Here is a 23,007-nt window from a genome sequence, read left to right as displayed (position 1 = left end):
AGCTGCATGACCTTGGGAAATTTTTTTAATCTTTGAAAATTTCACAGTGGCTCATGCCTGTAATCCCAGCACTTTGGGAGGTCGGGGTGAGTGGATCACTTGAGATCAGGAGTTCGAGACCAGTCTGGCCAACATGGTGAAACCCCATCTCTACAAAAATTTAAAAAATTAGCTGGGCATAGTGGTGGGTGCCTATAGTTCCAGGTACTCCGGAGGCTAAGGCAGGAAAATCGCTTGAACCTGGGAGGCGGAGGTTGCAGTGAGCCAAGATTGCACCACTGCCCTCCAGCCTGGGCGACAAGAGCGAAACTCCATCTCGAAAAAAAAAAAGGAAAAGAAAACTCCTTAACTTCCCTGAACTTCAGTTTCTCCTTCTGTAAAATGAGAATAAAACCTGTTTCACAGGGTTGTGGTGAGGAATAAGTGCAATGAAAAATGCTGCTTTGGGAGGCTGAGATGGGAGGATCACTTGAGGCCAGGAGTTTGAGACCAGCCTGGGCAATATAGCAAGACCTTATCGCTACAAAAAAATTTTTTTAAATAAAATAAAATAAAGAAAAATGCTGGCTGGGTGCGGTGGCTCATGCCTGTAATCCCAGCAGTTTGGGAGGTCAAGGGGGGCGGATCACGAGGTCAGGAGATGGAGACCATGGTGAAACCCTGTCTCTACTAAAAATACAAAAAATTAGCCAGGCGCAGTGGCGGGCACCTGTAGTCCCAGCTACTCCGGAGGCTGAGGCTGGAGAATTGCCTAAACCCGGGAGGTGGAGTTTGCAGTGAGCCGAGATCGTGCCACTGCACTCCAGCCTGGGCAACAGAGTGAGACTCCGTCTAAAAAAAGAGAAAAGAAAAATGCTAAGTGTCTAACACAGGGTGAGGACAACCTAGGCAGTAGCTGGTACAATTCTTTGGTGGCAAGAGATAAGCTTTACCTGGCAGGGTGGGCAAATCCCACAAGGCACAGTTCCACCGCCTTAACTTCCAATAGGGCTGACTTATGCACTAGGCACAACAGGCACAGTGCCCTGGGCCCACAGTGCTTCTAAAGGCCCATGAAAATGTTTTAAATGATATTCATTTCTTTTATAATCAGAAGGAAAAGAACCAAAATTTTAGGTCAAAGAAATATTAAGGTTGTTATGTGAATTACTAATTATAAATATTAATTATTATATTATCATATTCTTCCTTACACTGATAGTTGTAAAATATGATTTTTAATATTTTTTAAGTGAAGGAGGAGCCCACAAAGACAAAAGTGCCCAGGGCCCGGGAAAGTCATAATGTGGCCCTTACTTTCAAGGCTCCTGAAGGACATCTCCTCTAGGAAGTCTTTATAGACTTTATTGCTAGGCGTGATGGTGCATGCCTGCAGTCCCAGCTGCTCAGGAGTCTGAGGTGGGAGGATCCCTCAAGCCCAGATGTTTGAGTCTGCAGTGAGCTAGGATTGTGCCACTGTACTCCAGCCTGGGCAACAGAGTAAGATCCCATCTCTTAAAAAAAAAAAAAAAAAGAGAGAGGCCAGGCGCGATGGCTCACACCTGTAATTCCAGCACTTTGGGAGGCTGAGGCAGGTGGATTGCCTGAGCTCAGGAGTTCGAGACCCACCTGGGCAACATGGTGAAACTCCATCTCTACTAAACTACAAAAAATTAGCCGAGTATGGCGGCGTGCGCCTGTAATCCCAGTTACTCAGGAGGGAGGCTGAGGCAGGAGAATTGCTTGAATCTAGGAGGCAGAGGTTGCAGTGAGCCGAGATTGCACCACTGCACTCCAGCCTGGGTGACAGAGCAAGACTCGGTCTCGGAAAAAAAGAGAGACAGAGAAAGAGAGAGAGAGAGGGCTGACTCAATAATCAATTTAAAAAAAATTTTAAAAGGATATAAATATACAGCTGAACAATAACAAAACAGCTCAACTAAAAAATGGGACAAGACTTGAATAGACATTTCTCCAAAGATGTACAAATGGTCAATAAGTACATGAAAAGATGCTCCACATCACTATCACTAGGGAAATGCAAATCAAAACCACAGTGAGATACCACCTCACACACATTATGATGACTACTATTAAACAGAAAGTAACAAGTGTTGGCAAGGTTGCAGAGAAACTGAAACCTTTATGCACTGCTGGTAGGAATATAAAATGGTGCAGCCACTGTGCAAAGCTGTATGGTGGATCCTCAAAAAAATTAAACACAGAATTACAACGATATAGCAATTCCACTTCTGAGTATACATCCCAAACAACTGAAAGCAGGGTCTCAAGAAGATATTTGCACACCCATGTTTATAGCAGCATCAGTCACAATAGCCAAAAGGTGGAAGCAACCCAACTGTCCATCATAGATGAAGGGAGAAACAAAATGTAATATACACATACAACGATATCACTCAGCCTTGAAAAGGTAGGAAATTGGGACATGCTACAGTATGGATGAACCTTGAGAATATTATGCTAAGTGAAGTTAGCCAGATGCAAAAGGACTATTGTATGATTCTACCTACATGAAGTACCTAGAGCAGCCAAATTCATATAGACAGAAAATAGAACAGTGTCTGCCAGGGGAATGGGGAATCAGTGTTTAATGGATGTCAAGTTTCAGTTTGGGAAGGCAAAGTTCTGGAGATGGATGGTGGTGAGGAACACGAATTACTTAATACAGTAGTCTCCCCAGGGCTGGGCGCTCGCCTGGAATCCCAGCACTTTGGGAGGCCAAGGCAGGTGGATCACGAGGTCAGGAGAGCGAGACCATCCTGGATAACACGGTGAAACCCGTCTCTATTAAAAATACAAAAAATTAGCCAGATGTGGTGGCGGGTATCTGTAGTCCCAGCTACTCGGGAGGCTGAGGCAGGAGAATGGTGTGAACCCGGGAGGCAGATTGCAGTGAGCTGAGATAGTGCCACTGCACTCCAGCCTGGGCAACAGAGCAAGACTCTGTCTCAAAAAAAAAAAAAAATACAGTAGTCCCCCCTTATCTGTGGTTTTGCTTTCCCAGGTTTCAGTTACCTGCGGTCAACTGCAGTGCAAAAACATTAAATAGAAATTTAATAGAAAAAGAAAATTCCAGAAAGGAACAATTCATACATTTTAAATTATGTGCCGTTCTGAGTAGTGTGATGAAATCTCACACCCTGCTCCATCCTGCCTGGAAAGTGAATCATCCTTTTGTATCCATGCTATAAATGCTTAGTAGTTGGCTGTCACAGTATCACCACACTTGTGTTCAAGTAACCCTTATTTTACATGATAATGGCCCCAAAGCACAAGAATAGTGATGCAATTTGGACAAGCCAACAAGAAGTGCTTCCTTTAAGTGAAAAGGTGAAAGTTCTTGACTTAATAAAGAACAAAAAAAAGAATTGCATACTGAAGTTTCTAAGATCTATAGTAAATAAGGTATTTTAAGCGAGAGAGACCACTTTCACATAACTCTTATTATGGTATATTGTTATAGTTGTTCTATTTTATTATTGTTAATCTCTTACTGTGCCTAATTTATAAGTTAAGCTTTATCCTAAGTACGTATGTACAGGAAAAAACATAGTACAGATGGGGTTCAGTACTATCTGAGATTTCAGGCATCCGCTGGGGCTTTTGGAATAAATCCCCTGTGGATAAGCGGGGACTACTCTACCACTGAACTGCCTGTGAAAAAGTGGCTAAAACGGTAATACCCGTACTATGTTTATTTTACCGTAAGTTTTAAAAAGAAGAAAAAATGGCCAGGTACAGTGGCTCATGCCTGTAATCCCAGCACTTTGGGAGGCTGAGGCAGGCAGATCACTTGAGGCCAGGAGTTCAAGACCAGCCTGGCCAACATGGTGAAACCCCATCTCTACTACAAGTACACAAATTAGCTGGGTGTGGTAACGCATGCCTGTAATCCCAGCTACTAGGGAGACTAAGGCAGGATAATTGCTTGAAACCAGGGTCGGAGGTTGCAGTGAGCTGAGATCAAGCCACTGCACTCTAGCCTGGGCGACACAGCGAGACTTGGTCTCAACAACAACAATAATAATAATAAATAATAAAATTTAGGCCGGGCGCGGTGGCTCAAGCCTGTAATCCCAGCACTTTGGGAGGCCGAGGCGGGCGGATCACGAGGTCAGGAGATCGAGACCATCCTGGCTAACATGGTGAAACCCCGTCTCTATTAAAAAATACAAAAAACTAGCCGGGCGAGGTGGCGGGCGCCTGTAGTCCCAGCTACTCGGGAGGCTGAGGCAGGAGAATGGCGTAAACCCGGGAGGCGGAGCTTGCAGTGAGCTGAGATCCGGCCACTGGACTCCAGCCTGGGCGACAGAGCCAGACTCCGTCTCAAAAAAATAAAATAAAATAAAATAAAATAAAATTAAAAAAAATGTAAACAGTTCCCCTTTGCTGAGGTTCTAATCCCTCAGCTAGCTACCAAGGTATCGCCTTTTCTCCCTTGTGGGTAGGCTTATTCTGGAGGTCCTTTGCCCACCCGCTTCCTGAACATCCTCCAGGGTAAATTGTTTCTGTAGCTTCACACATGGTATGAGGTATTCTACCTTTATCTAGAGCAGATACACATAGAAAAGGTATTCCACCCTTCTCTAAGATACCTGCTGTGCCCCTTTGCCAGTACGAACCTTGTCCATCTTTCTTTTTTTTTTGAGACGGAGTCTCGCTCTGTTGCCCAGGCTGGAGTGCAGTGGCTGGATCTCAGCTCACTGCAAGCTCCACCTCCCGGGTTCACGCCATTCTCCTGCCTCAGCCTCCTGAGTAGCTGGGACTACAGGCGCCCGCCACCTCGCCCGGCTAGTTTTTTGTATATTTTAGTAGAGATGGGGTTTCACCATGTTAGCCAGGATGGTCTCGATCTCCTGACCTCGTGATCCGCCCGTCTCGGCCTCCCAAAGTGCTGGGATTACAGGCTTGAGCCACCGCGCCCGGCCACCTTGTCCATCTTTCAAGGGCAAGACTCAGATCCCTTCCTCGCCTACTCATGAAGCCTTTGCTGACCCATTTCTCCCCACTACTCCGTACCCCCCGAAGTCTTTTTTTTTTTTAAGACAGGGACTTGCTCTGTCACCCAGGCCAGAGTGCAGTGGCATGATCTCGGCTCATTGCAGCCTCCATCTCCTGGGCTCAAGGGATCCTCCCACCTTAGCCTTCAGAGTAGCTGGAACCACAGGTGTGTACCACCATGCCCGGCTTTTTAAAAAATTTTTTTGTAGGGACGGGGTTTCACCATATTGCCCAGGCTGATCTCGAACTCCTGAGCTCAAACAATCTGCCTGCCTTGACGTCCCAAAGTGCTAGAATTACAGGCATGAGCCTCCACACCCGGCCATTTCTCTCTTTTATCTCTTCTCACCAGAAAACTAAAAGTCTGAACTGTGTGCATTAGCAGTCACAGACGACACTGTCTTAGATTTCCACTGGTGTTGTCACTCACCTATTTCTACACAGTAAAAGCAGGGAATGTCTGTCTTAATGACAAATGTGACTGTGTATAGGAAGACAAAGGTGTATAGACCAACCATTGTTCCTCTCTCTCCCTAACTAGCACATGCTGAGAATAGTCAATAAATAACTAATAGTTTGGCCGGCCCAGCCTGATGATGAACTAAAAGGTGGGCATCCATTCTCAGAGTGCTGAGCAGTAGAGACCGGCCTCCACACACCTTCAGGGAACAATGGGGTTTTGATGCTGGGTCTGTATCATCAGAGGAATGGAATTAGAAAGCCAGCAGAATCCCTTTCAAGGGATTAGTACTAATAACCAACGTGACTGAGTGCTTACGAGATACTACACACTCTTCTAGGTGTTTTATATGGGCTGCCTCATTTAATTTTCATAAATCATAAGATAGGTACTATTTTCCCTATTTTGTGAATGATGAACCTGGAGCTTAGAGGTTAGAAATACTATCTTTAGCAGGTTTTTAAAAAACGATTTCCCTGTTATCTTTGAAAATTCCTTTTCCACATTTAACTATAAGGCTTTCTGCTACATTCTTTGCCATAGCTATAAATTATTAGAGGGATGAATGTAAAGCCCCTCCTTTAGGCTTATAAAATAATCAGTCTTCCTTCCTTCCTTTCCTTTCCTCTCTCCTCCTTCCCTCCCTCCCTCCCTATTTTTTGAGACGGGTCTCACTCTGTTGCCCAGGCTGGAGTGCAATGGCACGATCTCAGCTCACCTGCGTCTCCCGGGTTCAAGTGATTCCCACGCCTCAGCCTCCTGAGTAGCTGGGATTACAGGTGTGAAACCATCTCTCTACTAAAAATAAAAAACTAGCCTGGCTAATTTCTTTGTATTTTTAGTAGAGATGGGGTTTCACCATCTGTCAGGCTGGTCTCAAACTCCTGACCTCAGGTGATCCGCCCACCTCGGCCTCCCAAAGTGCTGGGATTACAGACATGAGCCACCACACCTGGCCTCTTTCTTTCTTTTGAATTAGAGATGGGGGTCTCACTATGTTGCCCAGGCAGGTCTCAAACACCTGGCCTCAAGAGATCCTCTTGCCTCAGTCTCCCAAAGTCCTGGGATTACTGACATAAAATCATTGGATAAACCGAGGTTACACAGCTTTAAGTGGTAGTGAAGTCACCATGTCCATGTGACTTCAGATTAAAACAGTACTAAGGGGCACACTCTAGAGTTTCTGCTTCCTCCCAGGCCTTTCCCCTGTGAGACAGGCAGAGAGCGCGGGAGTCTTCCCACCAGGGCTGAGGCTTCCAGGACTGGTCTGGGGAAGGGGATGTTGAACAATTCTTTCTCACTGGGATTAGGAAAGGCCTTCGCCTACCTCTCGGAGAAGGAGTGGTCAGGAGGCTGGTCATTGTCACTAGTGGTTGAGGTCCTTGGAGAAGAGGCAGATCTGTAGGAAAAGGGGCAAAGACAGGAATGCAGCGGGTGGGCCCCTGGAGCTTCGAGTCCTGGAAGTCCCAGGAACGCCTCTGGTGCCAGGTTTTCCCAAGTCCCTTCCCCTTTTCCTCTTGCCCACTTCTGGTTTCCCTAAGTATCTTCTCAGGCTCCAAGTACCAAGGGCTCTCCACAGGAGCAGGTCTGAGGCCACGTGCACTTTACCGGGGTGTTACCTTCACACCCTCTCTCCCGATCCTTTCAATGGGCCACCAAATTTACCTAGGAGATCTCTCAAGGCCTAAGAAAGTCAGGCAAAGGTTCGCAAATCAGCAGCGGACCCAGTTTCGCCAAAGCGCGGTAACAGGTACCCTAGGGTTCCACAGCTCGGAGTTCTGGTGACGCTATCCACCAGGTGTCAGGAGAGGGCCGGGAAGGTCAGGACCCGCGCCTAGGCTCCGGAGCGGAGTGGGCGCAGCGCGGCAGCCGGGCCGGGACCGGAGGCGAGGGCCGTGGGCCGCCTTCTGGCCCGCCTCGGACGCAGGGACGCCGGGCTGGCCGCCCCCTCCGGGCCTGCCTTCGCCATCCAGGGCGCGGTCCGCGCACAGCCTGCCGAGCCTCACTTGGCTCCTGCCCGCGCCTCGCGTCCCGGAGACCCTCGACGCCCCGGCGAACGCGGGGTGGACGCGGCGGGCTGGGTTGGTCCTCGCCCCGCGGTCCCGCCCCCGTCCCCGCCCGGAGCCCCCCGCGTTACCAGCACCCGGCGGAGCGCGCTGCGCTGGGAGCGGCCGGTGCGCCGGAGAGCGTCGTTCCCAGCCGCCGCGACTCTCGGTCCCAGCGGGGCGCTGAGCTTCGGCCGCTCCGGGTTTCGGTTCCTGCCGCGGCCGAGGTGGCTGAGGCGAGTGTGGGCGACCTGGCTTTCCGGCGCCCCCGCCCTCCCCTCGTGCTCACCTTTCCAGTCCGACGGGCTGCCGGGGGAGGGCCGGCGCCGCTCCGCGCGTCCTTTTGAACTCAATGGGGGCGGGCACCGCGGAGTCGCGGAGGCCGGCAGAGGCCGAACGAGGACCCCGAGAGGAGGAAGCCGCGGGCGGCGCGCGGGGTTGGCGCAGAGGCCGGAGTGGGTGGGGGGCAGGCCGACGGGGTGGGACAGGAAAAGCGGAGAGAAACCGCCCTCTGCAGGTCCCCTCGGCTCCCCCGGGAGGAAAGGCAGCCTGCCCTTCTCCGATTGTCACTTTACTCTCCATCCGGAGCCGCTTCCTCTCTCGCCCCGAGGCTCGGGGTGGCGGGGGACCAGATTGGAGCCGCGGGCTAACTGGGATTAGTCCCATTTCCCTGGGCTTGACGTTCTCTGAATTTTTAGCCAACGTGGAAAGTTACATTTATTTGCATTTGTTTATCACTTGCTCACATAGGTCTGTGTCCCGAAGCTTGGCAGATGAGCGAACTTAGCCAGCACACCCCCGGCCCTGAAGCGGGAAGGTGAAGCGGGGAGAGCAACGAGCCTCCCCACCCCGCCCGCCCCCGGGTCTTGCCAGCTGGACGTTCTTGTGGGGCAGCATTGAGCAGCGGTTAGGAGTGTCGTGGACTTTGGATTCAAACAGCCCCAGCTCCTCTGCTTGCTAGCTGGGTGACTTTGGGCAAATTAACATCTTGAAAATCTGTTTCCTCATTCTTAAAATGCGGGGCTGAAAGTGATCATGCTTGTAAAGTCATCTCATATCCATGGTTCTAGAGCATGGTGAGCACCTCAAGTTGAATAATCAGTGCCATGCTTTAGTTACCTCTTGACTCACTTGTTTGTGGCAGGAAATGTTCCCAAACTAATCAGAAGAATTCAGTGACTAAGAGGATGTAATAGTATATAACACAGGCACTGGAATCTGCTCTGCTGTGTGATCTTGGACAAGTTGCTTCTGTTTCATTTATCTGGGGCAATACCTGTCTGGTAGAGTGACTGTCGGGACGAAATAAGTTAGTCAATATGTACTGTAAGGCATTAGAACCTTGCCTGGCACATAGTTAGTGCTCAGTAAACGCTAGCTCTTGTTATCTTGGCTTCCTGTTTAGGATTGGAACCTTGTGATTATTCTTTCCCTCCCAGTGACAGACTTCTGTGCTTACTTCGCACTTCTGTGCTTTCTGTAGGTTTGTGAACCAGTATTTACACAGAAATACTTTCTATAGAAAGACAGGCATCATCAGATTGTGCATGTTAATCCGGGGAACAGACTGAAAGAGAAGGTCTCAGAGGAGAGAGGCATAAAGGGAGAAAACAAAACAAAGCCATAAGCAAAGCAAGAGTAGTAGTTGCTTTTATTCCTAAAGTGTTTGTTATAAAAGAAACCAGAGGGCAGGGCAGTGTGGCTCACGCCTGTAATCCCACCACTTTGGGAGGCCGAGGCTGGTGAATCACTTGAGGTCAGTAGTTTGAGACCAGCCTGGCCAACAAGGTGAAACCCTGTCTGCACTAAAAATACAAAATCTGCTGGGTGTGGTGGTGTACGCCTGTAATCCCAGCTACTCCAGAGGCTGAGGCAGGAGAATCGCTTGATCCTGGGAGGCAGAGGTTGCAGTAAGCCGAGATTACACCATTGCATTCCAGCCTGGGCAACAACAGCATAACTCTGTCTCAAAAAAAAAAAATAAATAAAAAACAATAAAAAAGTGATGAAATTCATTTTATGTAAATATATTGAGAAATACATGTAAATATATGCATGGGAAAATGCCAATCCAACCAAGAAAGGCAAAGAAAGTGACATGCCAGCTATGCATAAGTAACTTAATAAAAGAAAGGTGAGCCTGGCTTGTCCTCAGACAAGAGAATATCCAAGAGAAAAGGAAATTAAAATCCTAGAGGGCTAAATCCAAAAGAGGATAATTGCTGGCATTTACATACTTTAGCTGACCACCTTGATCATGAATTCCAGAAGTTGATACCGTTCTTGTACCTGGGTCTGTCTCTTTCACATTTTCTATTATGTGTTGAAGATTGTTTAGAACTACAGATTCGGCCGAGCGTGGTGGCTCACACTTGTAATCCCAGCACTTTGGGAGGCCAAGACGGGTGGATCACGAGGTCAGGAGTTTGAGACCAGCCTGGCCAACATGGTGAAATCCTCTCTCTACTAAAAATATAAAAATACAAAAATTAGCTGGACGTGGTGGCAGGCACCTGGAATCCCAGCTACTCAGGAGGCTGAGACAGGAGAATCGCTTGAACCCGGGAGACGGAGGTTGCGGTGAGCCGAGATTGTGCCACTGCACTCCAGCCTGGGCGACAGAGCTAAACTCTGTCTCAAAAAAAAAAAAAAAAACAGACTCAGAGGCTGTCTGGCTCAACTGACTGACTCTACTGATTTGCTATCACTTCAACAATTTCAACAGTTGTTAGTAATGTTCTCTCAGTAAGCATCTTTTATTTTTCTCTTTAAAATGTAACTGGCGGGGCGCAGTTGCTCACGTCTGTAATCTCAGCACTTTGGGAAGCCAAGGCAGGCGGATCACCTGAGGTCAGGAGTTTGAGATCAGCCTGGCCAACATGGTGAAATCCCGTCTCTACTAAAAATATAAAAATTAGCCGAGTGTGATGACGGGTGCCTGTAATCCCAGCTACTTGGGAGTCTGAGGCAGGAGAATCCCTTGAACCCAGGAGGCGGAGGTTGCAGGGAGCCAAGATCACACCAACCCACTCCAGCCTCGGCAACAGAGTGAGACTCTGACTCAAAAAAAAAAAAAGTAACCTTACACCTATAATCCCAGCACTTTGGGAGGCCAATGTGGGCAGATCACTTGAGCCTAGGAGTTTGAGACCAGCCTGGGCAACATGTTGAAACCCTGTCTCTACAAAATACAAAAAAGTTAGGAGTTGTGGCATGCGCCTGCGGTCCCAGCTAGTTGGGAGGCTGAGGTGAGAGGATTGCCTGAGCCCGGGGGATAAAGGCTGCACTCCAGCCTGGGAGATACAGCAAGACCTTTCCCCCCAACCAAAAAAAAGTAACCTTAGGGAGGGAGGTGGGGATGATTAATGGGTACAAAAAAAAAAATAGAAAGAATGAATAAGACCTTAAGACCTACTATTTGGTAGCACAACAGGGTGACTATAAATAATAACTTAATTGTACATTTAAAAATAACTAAAATAGTATAATTGGATTGTTTTTAACACAAATGCTTAAGGGGATGTATACTGCATTCTCCATGATATGATTTTATTATGCATTTGCATGCTTGTATCAAAACATATCATGAGGCCGGGCGGGGTGGCTCACACCTGTAATCCCAGCACTTTGGGAGGCTGAGGTGGGTGGATCACAAGGTCAGGAGATCAAGACCATCCTGGCTAACACGGTGAAACCCCGTCTCTACTAAAAATACAAAAAATTAGCTGGGCGTAGTGGCGGGTGCCTGTAATCCCAGCTACTTGGCAGACTGAGGCAGGAGAATGGCGTGAACCCGGGAGGCGGAGCTTGTAGTGAGCCGAGATCGCACCATGGCACTCCAGTCTGGGTGACAGAGCAAGACACCGTCTCAAAAAAAAAAAAAATTTCATGTACCCCATAAATATATATACATCCTATGAACCCCCACAAATTAAACATTAAAAAAATAAAAATAAGCCAGGCGCAGTGGCTCATGCCTGTAATCCCAGAACTGTGGGAGGCCGAGGTGGGCGGATCACAAGGTCAAGAGATCAAGACCATCCTGGCCAACATGGTGAAACCCCGTCTCTAATAAAAATACAAAAATTAGTTGGGCGTGGTGGCACATGCCTGTAATCCCAGCTACTCAGGAGGCTGAGGCAGGAGAATCCCTTGAACCTGGGAGGCGGAGGTTTCAGTGAGCAGAGATCACACTGCTACACTCTAGCCTGGCAACAGAGTGAGACTCCGTCTCAAAATAAATAAATAATAATAATAAATAAAATGTAACCTTAGAAGGTTTGCTGATACTTGTTTTTTTTAAATTTTTATTTTTTACTTTATTATTATTTTTTTTGAGACAGAGTCTTGTTCTATCAGCCAGGCTGGAGTGCAATGGCATGATCTCAGCTCACTGCAACCTCCACCTCCTGGGTTCAAGCAATACTTCTGCCTCAGCCTCCCAAGCAGCTGAGATTACAGGCATCTGCCCTCGGGCCCAGATAACTTTTTGTATTTTTAGTAGAGACAGAGTTTCGCAATGTTGGCCAGACTGATCTCGAACTCCTGACCTCAGGCGATCCACCCACCTCGGCCTCCCAAAGCGCTCGGATTACAGGTATGAGCCAGCACGCCTGGATTGATACATGATTTTTTTTTTTAATGTAGTCATATACCTCATTTTATTTTTTGAGATGGAGTCTCACTCTGTCGTCCAGGTTGGAGTGCAGTGTCTCCATCTCAGCTCACTGCAACCTCTGCCTCCTGGGTTTAAGTGATTCTCATGCCTTAGCCTCTGAAGTAGCTGGGATTACAGGCGCGCACCACCATGCCTGGCTAACTTTTGTATTTTTAGTAGACAGGGTTTCACCATGTTGGCCAGGCTGGTCTCAAACTCCTGACCTCGAGTGATCCACCCATCTCAGCCTCCTAAAGTGCTGGGATAACAGGTGTAAGCTACTGCTCCTGGCCAACATACCTCATTTTAAAAGTGTAGTCATACAGAAAAATAGGATCCAATATGCACATGCTCAGCCCCCAGTTTGGTGTAAAATAAAGTAAGCAGTATGCGTATTATGCTCTCTGGTGCGTGCTGTTTATCTGGATATGTCATGTCTCGAGTTCTCTGCATGTCTTACCTAGTCTGTCAGTATGTCCTTCAAACTGCTGGAGGGCAGTGACTGGAGAATGCTCTTGCAATTAATTCTATGTAGAGAGGCATACAGATAGACGATGAATGAAGCCTCATGGTGGTAAACTACCAGTGTTCTCCAAGGATTAAATGCTAAACCTCAGAAACTGTAGCAGCTGTCCTTTTGTCAACAGACCTCGAGGGGCCTCAGGGGACGGGACAGGAGACGTTCATCTCCACCCAGTTTTATTGGCCTTCAGCCCCACCTTGTGCTGCTGCCAGGATGGCAGTCTTTCCCCTGACGTTAGCCATTTTGTCAGGGTAAACAAGCTGTTTCAAATGGCGCCATCCACCCTCGGTAAGCATACGGGCCCTTTCCCCTGCCTCCTTGGAGCCCTCAGTAGGGTTATATGCAAAGCAAGTGCCAACCTCACAATTTAGTAAAATTTTCCACTTCAGGTGTGCCTCTATTGCAGCAGTTGCTGCTTGTCTGCCCCACCAGACTGTAAGTCCCTAGAAGTCTCTGGCGCATGCCAAAGAGGATCAGTCTCCTGAGGAGAGGAGGGAAAGCCCTGGAGAGAAAAGGGTTGAGGGCCTTGTGCAGCTAGGAGCCTCTGTTCCCAGCATTTCCCCGTATCACTCGTAGCAGTGATTCTGAATGCCAAGGGGGTGGAATATCTTTATTTTATTTTATCTTATTTATTTATTTAATCTTTTGAGATGGAGTCTTGCTTGGTCACCAGGCTGGAGTACAGTGGCACAATCTCGGCTCACTGCAACCTCCGCCTCCTGGGTTCAAATGATTCTCCTGCCTCAGCCTCCTGAGTAGCTGCGACTACAGGCACCCGCCACCACACCTGGCTAATTTTTTGTATTCTTAGTAGAAGTGGGGTTTTACTATGTTGGCCAGGCTGGTCTTGAACTCCTGACTTTGTGATCTGCCTGCCTCGGCCTCCCAAAGTGCTGGGATTACAGGCGTGAGCCACTGTGCCCAGCCAGATGATGCTTTTTAAAGAGTAACATCAGCCTGGCTATCATGGCAAAACCCCACCTCTACAAAAAACACAAAAATTAGCCGGGCATGGTGGCACGTATGTGTAGTCCCAGCTACTCAGGAGGCTAAGGTGGGAGAATCACTTGAGCCCAGGCAGCGGAGGTTGCAGTGAGCCTGAGATGGTACCACTGCACTCCAGCCTGGGCAAGAGTGAGCCCTCATCTAAAAAAAAAAAGAAGAAGAAAGAAAAAGGAGTAACAGGATTAGATTTTAGAAAAAATGACTCCCAAGTATAAACATGTATTTCCAGCTCCTTAATGAACATATCTACTGGAACATCTTGCAAGGACTACACATTCCTTGCATCCAGTGCTTGTAGGGGTCACCTAGGGTTTGTTTTATAGCTTAATCAAGGCATAATTGATGCACAGTAAATTGCACATAAAATATACAATTTGATAAGCTTTGATACATGTGTATACCCCTAAAACTATCACCATAATTAAAATTAAGAACATTTCTGGCTGGACGCAATGGCTCACGCTTGTAATCCTAGCACTTTGGGAGGCTGAGGAAGGCGGATCACCTGAGGTCAGGAATTCGAGACCAGTCTGCCCAACATGGAGAAACTCCATCTCTACTAAAAATACAAAATCAGCCGGGCATGATAGTACATGCCTGTAATCCCAGCTACTCGGGAGGCTGAAGCAGAATTGCTTGAACCCAGGAGCACAGATCGTGCCATTGCACTCCAGCCTGGGCAACAAGAGTGAAACTCCGTCTCAAGGAAAAAAAAAAAGAACATTTCTTCATCCCTCAGTTTCCTCATGGACCTTTAAATTCACCCTCCTTGGCCGGGTGCGGTGGCTCAAGCCTGTAATCCCAGCACTTTGGGAGGCCGAAACGGGCGGATCACGAGGTCAGGAGATCGAGACCATCCTGGCTAACACGGTGAAACCCCGTCTCTACTAAAAATACAAAAAACTAGCCGGGCGAGGTGGCGGCGCCTGTAGTCCCAGCTACTCGGGAGGCTGAGGCAGGAGAATGGCGTGAACCCGGGAGGCGGAGCTTGCAGTGAGCTGAGATCTGGCCACTGCACTCCAGCCTGGGTGACAGAGCGAGACTCCGTCTCAAAAAAAAAAAAAAAAAAAAAAAATTCACCCTCCTCGACTAGGCGCGGTGGCTCACACCTGTAATCCCAGCACCTGGGGAGGCCAAGGTGGGCAGATCACTTGAGGTCAGGAGTTCATGATCAGCCTGGCCAACATGGTGAAACCCCATCCCTACTAAAAATACAAAAATTAGCCAGGTGTGGTGGCGTGCGCCTATAATCCCAGCTACTAGGGAGGCTGAGGCAGGAGAATTGCTTGAACCTGGGAGGCGGAGGTTGCAGTGAGCCAAGATAGCACCACTGCACTCCAGCCTGGGCAACAGAGTGAGACTCTGTCTCAAAAAAAAAAAAATTCATCCTCCTTACCATGCTCCCCTCCTATCACTGGTCTTCTTCCCGTCACAGGCACTAACATGTCTGGTAATAGTGCCAGTCACAGTTCGCCATTTCCCTGGCCATAGGATGGACACATCATGCAAATTGGGCCAGTTGAGTTTTCTCTAAGGAATGTAGATCTGGAGAAAACACAGTGGCAGAAGGTGGCAGCTGCTGGAGGGGCTGTCCACATATTCCTGCTGCAGACATCTGGGAGCTGGCTCTTGTCCTTCTTGCAGCCTGGTTCTTCTTTTGGCTCTGTGAGCTGTCTAATATCAACACATCCTTTTTTCTTTTTCTTTTTTCTTTTTTGAGACAGGGTCTCACTCTGTTGCTCAGGCTAGAGTGCAGTGGCACAATCTCAGCTCACTGCAACCTCTGGCTCCCACATTCAAGCAATTCTCAGTGCCTCAGCCTCCAGATTAGCTGTGACTACAGGCTCGCAACACCATGCCCAGCTAATTTTTGTTATTTTTTGGTAGAGACAGAGTTTCATCGTGTTGCTTAGGCTGGTGTCAAACTCCCGGGCTTTGCCATGAGATCAGAAGCGATCTGCCCATCTCAGTCTCCCAAAGTGCTGGGATTACAGGCATGAGCCACCGTTCCCAGCCCCAACATATTCATTTTTTTTCAGTCTCGCTCTGTTGCCCAGGCTGGACTGCAGTGGTGCAACCATGGCTCACTGCAACCTCTGCCTTCCAGGCTCAAGCGATCCTCCCATCTCAGCCTCCCAAGTAGCTGGGACCACAGGTACATGCCACCAGGCGTGGCTAATTTTTTGTAGAGATGGGGGTCTCACTATGTTACCCAGGCTGGACTTGAACTCCTGAACTCAAGCAATCCTCCGGCCTCTGCTTCCCAAAGTGTGGGATTACAGGTGTGAACCACCACGCTCAGCCCCAATATATCCTTTATTACTTAATTTTGTCAGTTTGTTGCTTGCAACCAGAGAACCCATATAAATGTACTTCTTTCTGTGGTCACTGTTAGAGGGAAAGACACCACCAAGTTCTAGTCTCTCAAGCCTAACTTAGAAAAATTCCTGGCCAGGTGTGATGGCTCACACCTGTAATCCTAGCACTTTGGGAGGCCATGGCGGGTGGATCACCTGAGGTCAGGAGTTCGAGACCAGCCTGGTCAACATGGTGAAACCCTGTCTCTACTAAAAATACAAACAGTTACCCGGGCGTGGTGGTGGGCACCTGTAATCCCAGCTACTTGGACGCTTGGGCAGGGAATCACTTGAACCAGGGAGGCAGAGGTGGCAGTGAGCCGAGACTGCGCCATTGTACTCCAGCCTGGGCAACAAAGTGAGACGCCATCTCAAACAAAACAAAACGAAACAAAACAAAAACACCTCTGTTTTCATCATGTGTCCCCTTCTGGCCCATCACTAAATCTTGCCCATTCTGCTCCCTGCTCAATAGTCTATCTCATTAAAGATCTTATTTTTACCCCCCTCATCATTATTTCCCTCATTCCTAGTACTAGTATTCGGTGCTTGGTAGACAGTTGATGCTCAGTAAATGCTTGCAGAATGACTGAACGAATGGTGATATCATCACTCTAAAAACAAGAGCAAGGATGGAAGGGTTTTGGCATTTATCAAGGTGGCAGGTCTTCAGAGCTATTTTGAAAATGTTTTCACAAATATTTTCATATAAAGTAATGATAGGACTTGAATCCAAGACTTCCTTTTTTAATTTTTTTTTTTTTTTTGAGACAGTGTCTTGCTTTGTCACCCAGGCTGCACAATCTTGGCTCACTGCAACCCCTGCCTCCTGGGTTCAAGCAATACTCCTGCCTCAGCTTCCCGAGTAGCTGGGACTACAGGTGCGTGCCACCACGCCCAGCTTTGTATTTTTAGCAGAGACGGGGATTCACCATGTTGGCCAGGTTGGTCTTGAACTCCTGACCTCGTGATCCACTTGCCTCAGCCTCCCAAAGTAGCTGGGATTATAGGCGTGAGCCACCGTGCCCAGCCTTTTTTTTTTTTTTAAGACAGGGTCTCCCTCTGTCACTCAGGTTGGCATGCAGTTGTGTGATTGTTGCTCCTTGCATACTCAACCTCCCAGGCTGGAGTGACCCTCCCTCCTCAGCCTAAGTGGCTGGGAGTATAGGTGTGCTCTACCGTGCCTGGCCTAGTTTATAAATTTTTTGTAGAGATGGGAGTCTATGCTGCCCAGGCTGGTGTCAAACTCCTGGGCTCAAGTTATCCTCCCGCCTCAGCCTCCCAAAGTGCTGGGATTAAAGGTGTGAGCCACCATACCCAGCCCTTTAAAATTTTTTTTTAAAATAAGAGATGGAGGTCTTACCATCTTGCCAAGGTTAGTCTCCAACTCCTGGGCTCAAGCAGTCTTCCCCCATTGGCCTCCCAAAGGAATCCAGGACTTCTGACTCCAAATTTCATGCCATTTCCAGGATATATTTTTTTTTTTTTTTTTTGAGACAGAGTTTCGTTCTTGTTGCCCAGGCTGGAATGCAATGGCATGATCTTGGCTCACTGCAACCTCCGCCTCCTGGGTTCAAATGATTCTCCCGCCTCAGCCTTCCAAGTTGCTGTGATTACAGGCATGCACCACCACACCCAGCTAATTTTGTATTTTTTAGTAGAGACGGGGTTTCTCCATGTTGGTCAGGCTGGTCTGGACTCCCGACCTCAGGGGATCCACCCGCCTCAACCTCCCAAAGTGCTGGGATTACAGGCATGAGCCACCACCACACCCAGTGGATATGATTGTTATTATTATACTTTGTATCCTTTCAGTTTCATATCTTCCTCTCTTGTGCTCAGACCCTTACTCATATCAAGTACTAAATTGTAAACACTAGATCTAGCTCTAAAATGTTATTACCCCTTTCCAAGTGTATCTGCTTATCAACCAAAGTGGAAAGTACATGCTGGATTAAGGAGAAGAGACTGTGGCCCTTGGTATCATAAAAGAATTACAGTCAGGAGTTAGGGTGAGCTGGGGGTCAGGGATGTGACTAAAGCTTTCTGAACGTGGGGCAGAATCAACAACCGTACCTAAGTGGAAAACGGTGTGCTGGGCTGGAACAATGCCCTGTGTCAAATAAACAATCCACAGATAGTCAGAATCAGACTTTATTTAACAATCCGAAAATGTGTTCTTCTGGCTTTAAGTCTTGCAAAATGGGTCATAAGTCAAAGACAGATTTGTTCACTATCCTCTGAGAATGTGTGGTTATGTCTCTGTGTAGACAAGTGTCTGTGTCTATAGATACTTTTGGTTTTTATAGTGATTAAAGCTCCACTTTAGTTAATGTATAAAGTCTTATTCTAATAATGCTAAAACCAGAATTAAATATTTCCTGAATCTAATGTTCTCTTCTCCCCAGCCTGCCTCCCTCCATCCCTCCCACAAGGCTGCTCCTCCACCTTGATTAATGCCAGGTCTTTAGACAGCACCAGCATTCCCACTGAGAACCCAGGAATAGATGCTGGCTCTTATATCCCTCTGACCTATACCCTGTGGTTGAAGAGCTTCTCTGGGGAGGTGTGGGGCAGGGGGAGTCTTGGCAGTTTCTCTTTAGAGTTGTGGATTTTCACTTGTAGACACCTGGAAAGTAAACATGATTGTGTTAGGTGTTGACCTGCCTTCCCACCAACCACTTATGGAGGGGTTAAACTCAATCTGCTTCTACTGAATTATACTTCATGTAATGCCACTGGCCTCTCTTGAGGGAGGCAATGTGAAACTGGTTGTTGGGATTATTGCAAGGACTTGTTGCAGATATTTTTCATTACATCATTCACAATCTCTTTAAGATGTTTCACAGGAGAATTTCCTTTTTTTTTCTTTTCGAGACATAGTCTTGCTCCCAGGCTGGAGTGTAGTGGCACAATCACAGCTAACTGTATGTAGCCTTGAACTCCAGGGCTCAAGTGATCTCACCTCAGCCTCTGAGTAGCTAGGACTACAGGCGCACACAACCATGCCTGGCTAATTTATTTAAAAAAATTTTGGGCCGGGCACGGTGGCTCACACCTGTAATCTCAGCACTTTGGGAGGCCGAGGTGGGTGGTTCACGAGGTCAGGAGATCGAGAGCATCCTGGCTAACATGGTGAAACCCTATCTCTACTAAAAATACAAAAAATTAGCTGGGCGTGGTGGCGTGCGCCTGTAGTACCAGCTACTCGGGAGGCTGAGGCAGGAGAATGGCGTGAACCCGGGAGGCGGAGCTTGCAGTGAACCGAGATCACACGACTGCACTCCAGCCTGGGCAACAGAGCGAGACTCTATCCCCCCAAAAATAAATAAATAAATAAATAAATAAATAAATAAATAATTTTTGTTGTCTAGAATGGTCTTGAACTCCTGGGCTCAAGTGATCCTCCCACTTCAGCCTCCCAAAGTGTTGGGATTACAGGTGTGAGCCACAGCACCCAGCCTCTTTTTCATCTTAGTAGGAGTTGTTGTTCTTTTAAGGAATGAGCATCATGAATTGGGTTAACTGATCAGGTTTTTCTCTTCTTGGATTTTAGAAAGTCTGGAACTAATTTCATGGTCAACCTTAGTAAGCTTATTTTATAGAATGCATTTTTTATACTTGCCTAATTCATGGCTCCATTTTATATCACTATCCTGTCTCATATAATTCTGAGTTTTTCTGCTATATGTTGTGTATATGTGTGTATGTTAATATAATAAACATATATATATGCAGTTCACGTGCCACATAATGACGTTTTGATCAACAATGGACTCTATATACAAAGGTGGTCCCATAACATTATAATGGAGCTGAAAAATTTCTATTGCCTAGTGACGTGGCTGCTATTGCTAACACTGTAGCCTTCATAACATCACAGCACAACACATTACTCACATATTTGTGATGATGCTGGTATAAACAAACTTACAGTGCTGCCAGCTGTAAAAAGTACAGCACATGCAGTTATGTACAGTACATAATACTTGATAACAATAAACAACTATATTACTTTATTTTTTATTTTTATTTTTTGAGATGGAGTCTTGCTCTGTCACCCAGGCTGGAGTGCAGTGGGTGTGGTCTCGGCTCACTGAAAGCTCCACCTACCGGGTTCACACATTCTCCTGCCTCAGCCTCCGAGTAGCTGGGACTACAGGTGCCCACCACCACGCCTGGCTAATTTTTTGTATTTTTAGTAGAGAAGGGGTTTCGCCGTGTTAGCCAGGATGGTCTCAATCTCCTGACCTCGTGATCCACCCGTCTCGGCCTCCCAAAGTGCTGGGATTACAGGCGTGAGCCACCGTGTCCAGTCACTTGATGTATTTAATATACTATGCTTTTAAAAATAATTTTCTATATATTATTTTTGAAACAGAGTCTCACTCCATCACCCAGGCTGGAGTGCAGTGGCACAATTCTGGCTCACTGCAGGCTCCATGTCCTGGGTTCAAGTGATTCTCATGTTCTCATGCCACAGCCATCCAAGTAGCTGGGATTACGGGTGTATGCCACCATGCCCGGCTAATTTTTGTATTTTTAGTAGAGATGGAGTTTCACCATGTTGGCCAGGCTGGTCTTGAACTCCTGGCCTCGAGTGATCTGCCTGCGTCAGCCTCCCAAAGTGCTGGGATTACTGGCATGAACCACCACGCCAGGCCTACAATACTTTTTATTATTATTTTAGTGTGTATTCCTACTTATTAAAAAAAAAGTTCTGCTTATTGGCCAGGTGTGGTGACTCACGCCTGTAATCCCAGCATCCCAGCACTTTGGGCAGCTGAGGCGGAAGGATCACGAGGTCAGGTGATCGAGACCAGTCTGACCAACACGGTGAAACCCCGTCTCTACTAAAAATACAAAAATTAGCCAGGTGTGGTGGCGCCACCGGCTGTAATCCCAGCTACTCAGGAGGCTGAGGTAGGAGAACGGCTTGAACCCAGGAGGCAGAGGTTGCAGTGAGCTGAGATTGTGCCACTGTACACTGTACTCCAGCCTGGGCGACAGAGAGAGACTCCGTCTCAAAAAAAAAAAAAAAATCAGTTCTGCTTATTAAAAAAAAACATTAACTGTAAAACAGCCTCAAGTAGATCCTTCAGGAGGAGGCGTTGTTATTACAGGAGATGACAGGTCCATTTGTGGTAGTGCCCCGAAGGCCTTCTAGTGGGACAAGATGTAAAGGTAGAAGACAGTGATATGGGTGATCCTAACCCTAGGCCAATGTGTATGTTTGTGTGTTTTTATTTATTTGTTTATAGATGGTGTCTAGCTATGTTGCCCAGGTTGTATTTGAACTCGTGGGCTCAAGTGATCCTCCTGCCTCAGCCTCCTGCATAGCTGGAACTACTATAGGCACATGCCACCACACCCACCTCTGTGTCTTAGTTTTTAACAAAAAAGTTTTAAAAAGAAACAGAAAAAATATGAAAAAAAAGCTTATAGAATAAGGACATAAAGAACATTTTTTTTTTTTGAGACAGAGTCTCGCTCTGTCGCCCAGGCTGGAGTGCAGTGGCCGGATCTCAGCTCACTGCAAGCTTCGCCTCCCGGGTTTACGCCACTCTCCTGCCTCAGCCTCCCGAGTAGCTGGGACTACAGGCGCCTGCCAACTCGCCCGGCTAGTTTTTTTGTATTTTTTAGTAGAGATGGGGTTTCACTGTGTTAGCCAGGATGGTCTCGATCTCCTAACCTTGTGATCTGCCCATCTCGGCCTCCCAAAGTGCTGGGATTACAGGCTTGAGCCACGCGCCCGGCCATAAAGAAAATAATTTTTGGCCAGGTGTGGTGGCTCACGCCTGTAACCCCAGCACTTTGGGAGGCCAAGGCGGGTGGATCACCTGAGGTTGGGAGTTCAAGACCAGCCTGACCAACATAGAGAAACCCCGCCTCTACTAAAAATACAAAATTAGCTGGGTGTGGTGGCGCATGCCTGTAATCCCAGCTACTCAGGAGGCTGAGACAGGAGAATCGTTTGAACCTGGGAGGCCAAGGTTGTGGTGAGCTGAGATCATGCCATTGCACTCTAACCTGGGCAACTAGAGTGAAACTCCATCTCAAAAAAAAAGAAAAATATTTTTAATTGTGTAGCTTAAGTGTACAGTGTTTATAGTCTAAGTAGTGTACAGTAATGTCCCAGGCCTTCACATTCACTCACCACTCACTGACTCACCCAGAGCAGCTTCCACTCCTGCAAGCTTCACTCATAATAGTGTCCTATACAAGTGTATCACTTCTGGCCGGGCGCGGTGGCTCAAGCCTGTAATCCCAGCACTTTGGGAGGCCGAGATGGGCGGATCACGAGGTCAGGAGATCGAGACCATCCTGGCTAACACGGTGAAACCCCGTCTCTACTAAAAATACAAAAACCAGCCGGGCGAGGTGGTGGGCGCCTATAGTCCCAGCTACTCAGGAGGCTGAGGCAGGAGAATGGCGTAAACCCGGGAGGCGGAGCTTGCAGTGAGCTGAGATCTGGCCACTGCACTACAGTCCGGGCGACAGAGCAAGACTCCGCCTCAAAAAACAAAAAAACAAAAAAACAAGTGTATCACTTCTTACCTTTATAGGTATTTTTACTCTACTTTTCTATGTTTAGATACACAAATATTAACCACTGTGTCACAACTGCCTACAGAATTCAGTAAAGTAACATGCTGTATAGGTTTGCAGCCCAGAAGCAATAGGCTCTACCATACAGCCACACATAATGACAAAATCGCTGAATAATGCATTTCTCAGGGCATATCCCTGTTGTTGAGCAATACATTACTGTATAATATGACCTTTTTGTATTTTTTAAAAATATCTTAACCTCTTTAACTCCTTTTTGAAATAACTTGAGATTTAATTAAATAAATACCTAGAAGATAGGGCCAGTTTAAGGTCAAGTATAGGGAAACGGGCACAGAGACACCATGAAGTCCAAGTTCATTCTTGTTTCTTCTGGTTCCCACCTGCTT

The 23,007-nt window shown here is 47.4% G+C and overlaps 2 protein-coding genes across 5 annotated transcripts in view; both read right to left on the bottom strand.

Annotated features, from left to right (window-relative positions):
* The window catches only part of SMAGP (small cell adhesion glycoprotein), a 34,746-nt gene extending 19,610 nt beyond the window's left edge, over positions 1-15,136 (bottom strand). The window contains exons 1-3 of the mRNA XM_033223485.1: positions 15,088-15,136; positions 7,796-8,017; positions 6,789-6,860 (exon numbers count right to left, since the gene is read on the bottom strand). Coding sequence (XP_033079376.1) covers positions 6,789-6,860; positions 7,796-8,017; positions 15,088-15,136 — 343 coding nt within the window. The remainder of the gene's footprint in view (positions 1-6,788; positions 6,861-7,795; positions 8,018-15,087) is intronic.
* A 3,050-nt stretch (positions 15,137-18,186) lies between these two features.
* The window catches only part of BIN2 (bridging integrator 2), a 45,604-nt gene continuing 40,783 nt past the window's right edge, over positions 18,187-23,007 (bottom strand). For all 4 annotated transcript variants that reach the window (XM_033222038.1, XM_033222039.1, XM_033222036.1 and 1 more), the window contains one exon: positions 18,187-18,677. In XM_033222038.1, the coding sequence (XP_033077929.1) occupies positions 18,648-18,677 (30 nt within the window). In that variant the 3' untranslated portion in view covers positions 18,187-18,647. The remainder of the gene's footprint in view (positions 18,678-23,007) is intronic.

The sequence above is a fragment of the Trachypithecus francoisi genome, unplaced genomic scaffold (genome assembly GCF_009764315.1).
Source record: "Trachypithecus francoisi isolate TF-2019V2 unplaced genomic scaffold, Tfra_2.0 Lachesis_group11, whole genome shotgun sequence".
Classification (NCBI taxonomy): domain Eukaryota; kingdom Metazoa; phylum Chordata; class Mammalia; order Primates; family Cercopithecidae; genus Trachypithecus; species Trachypithecus francoisi.
Note: the sequence above shows the minus strand (reverse complement) of the source record. Positions and strands in the feature narration are given on the sequence as shown.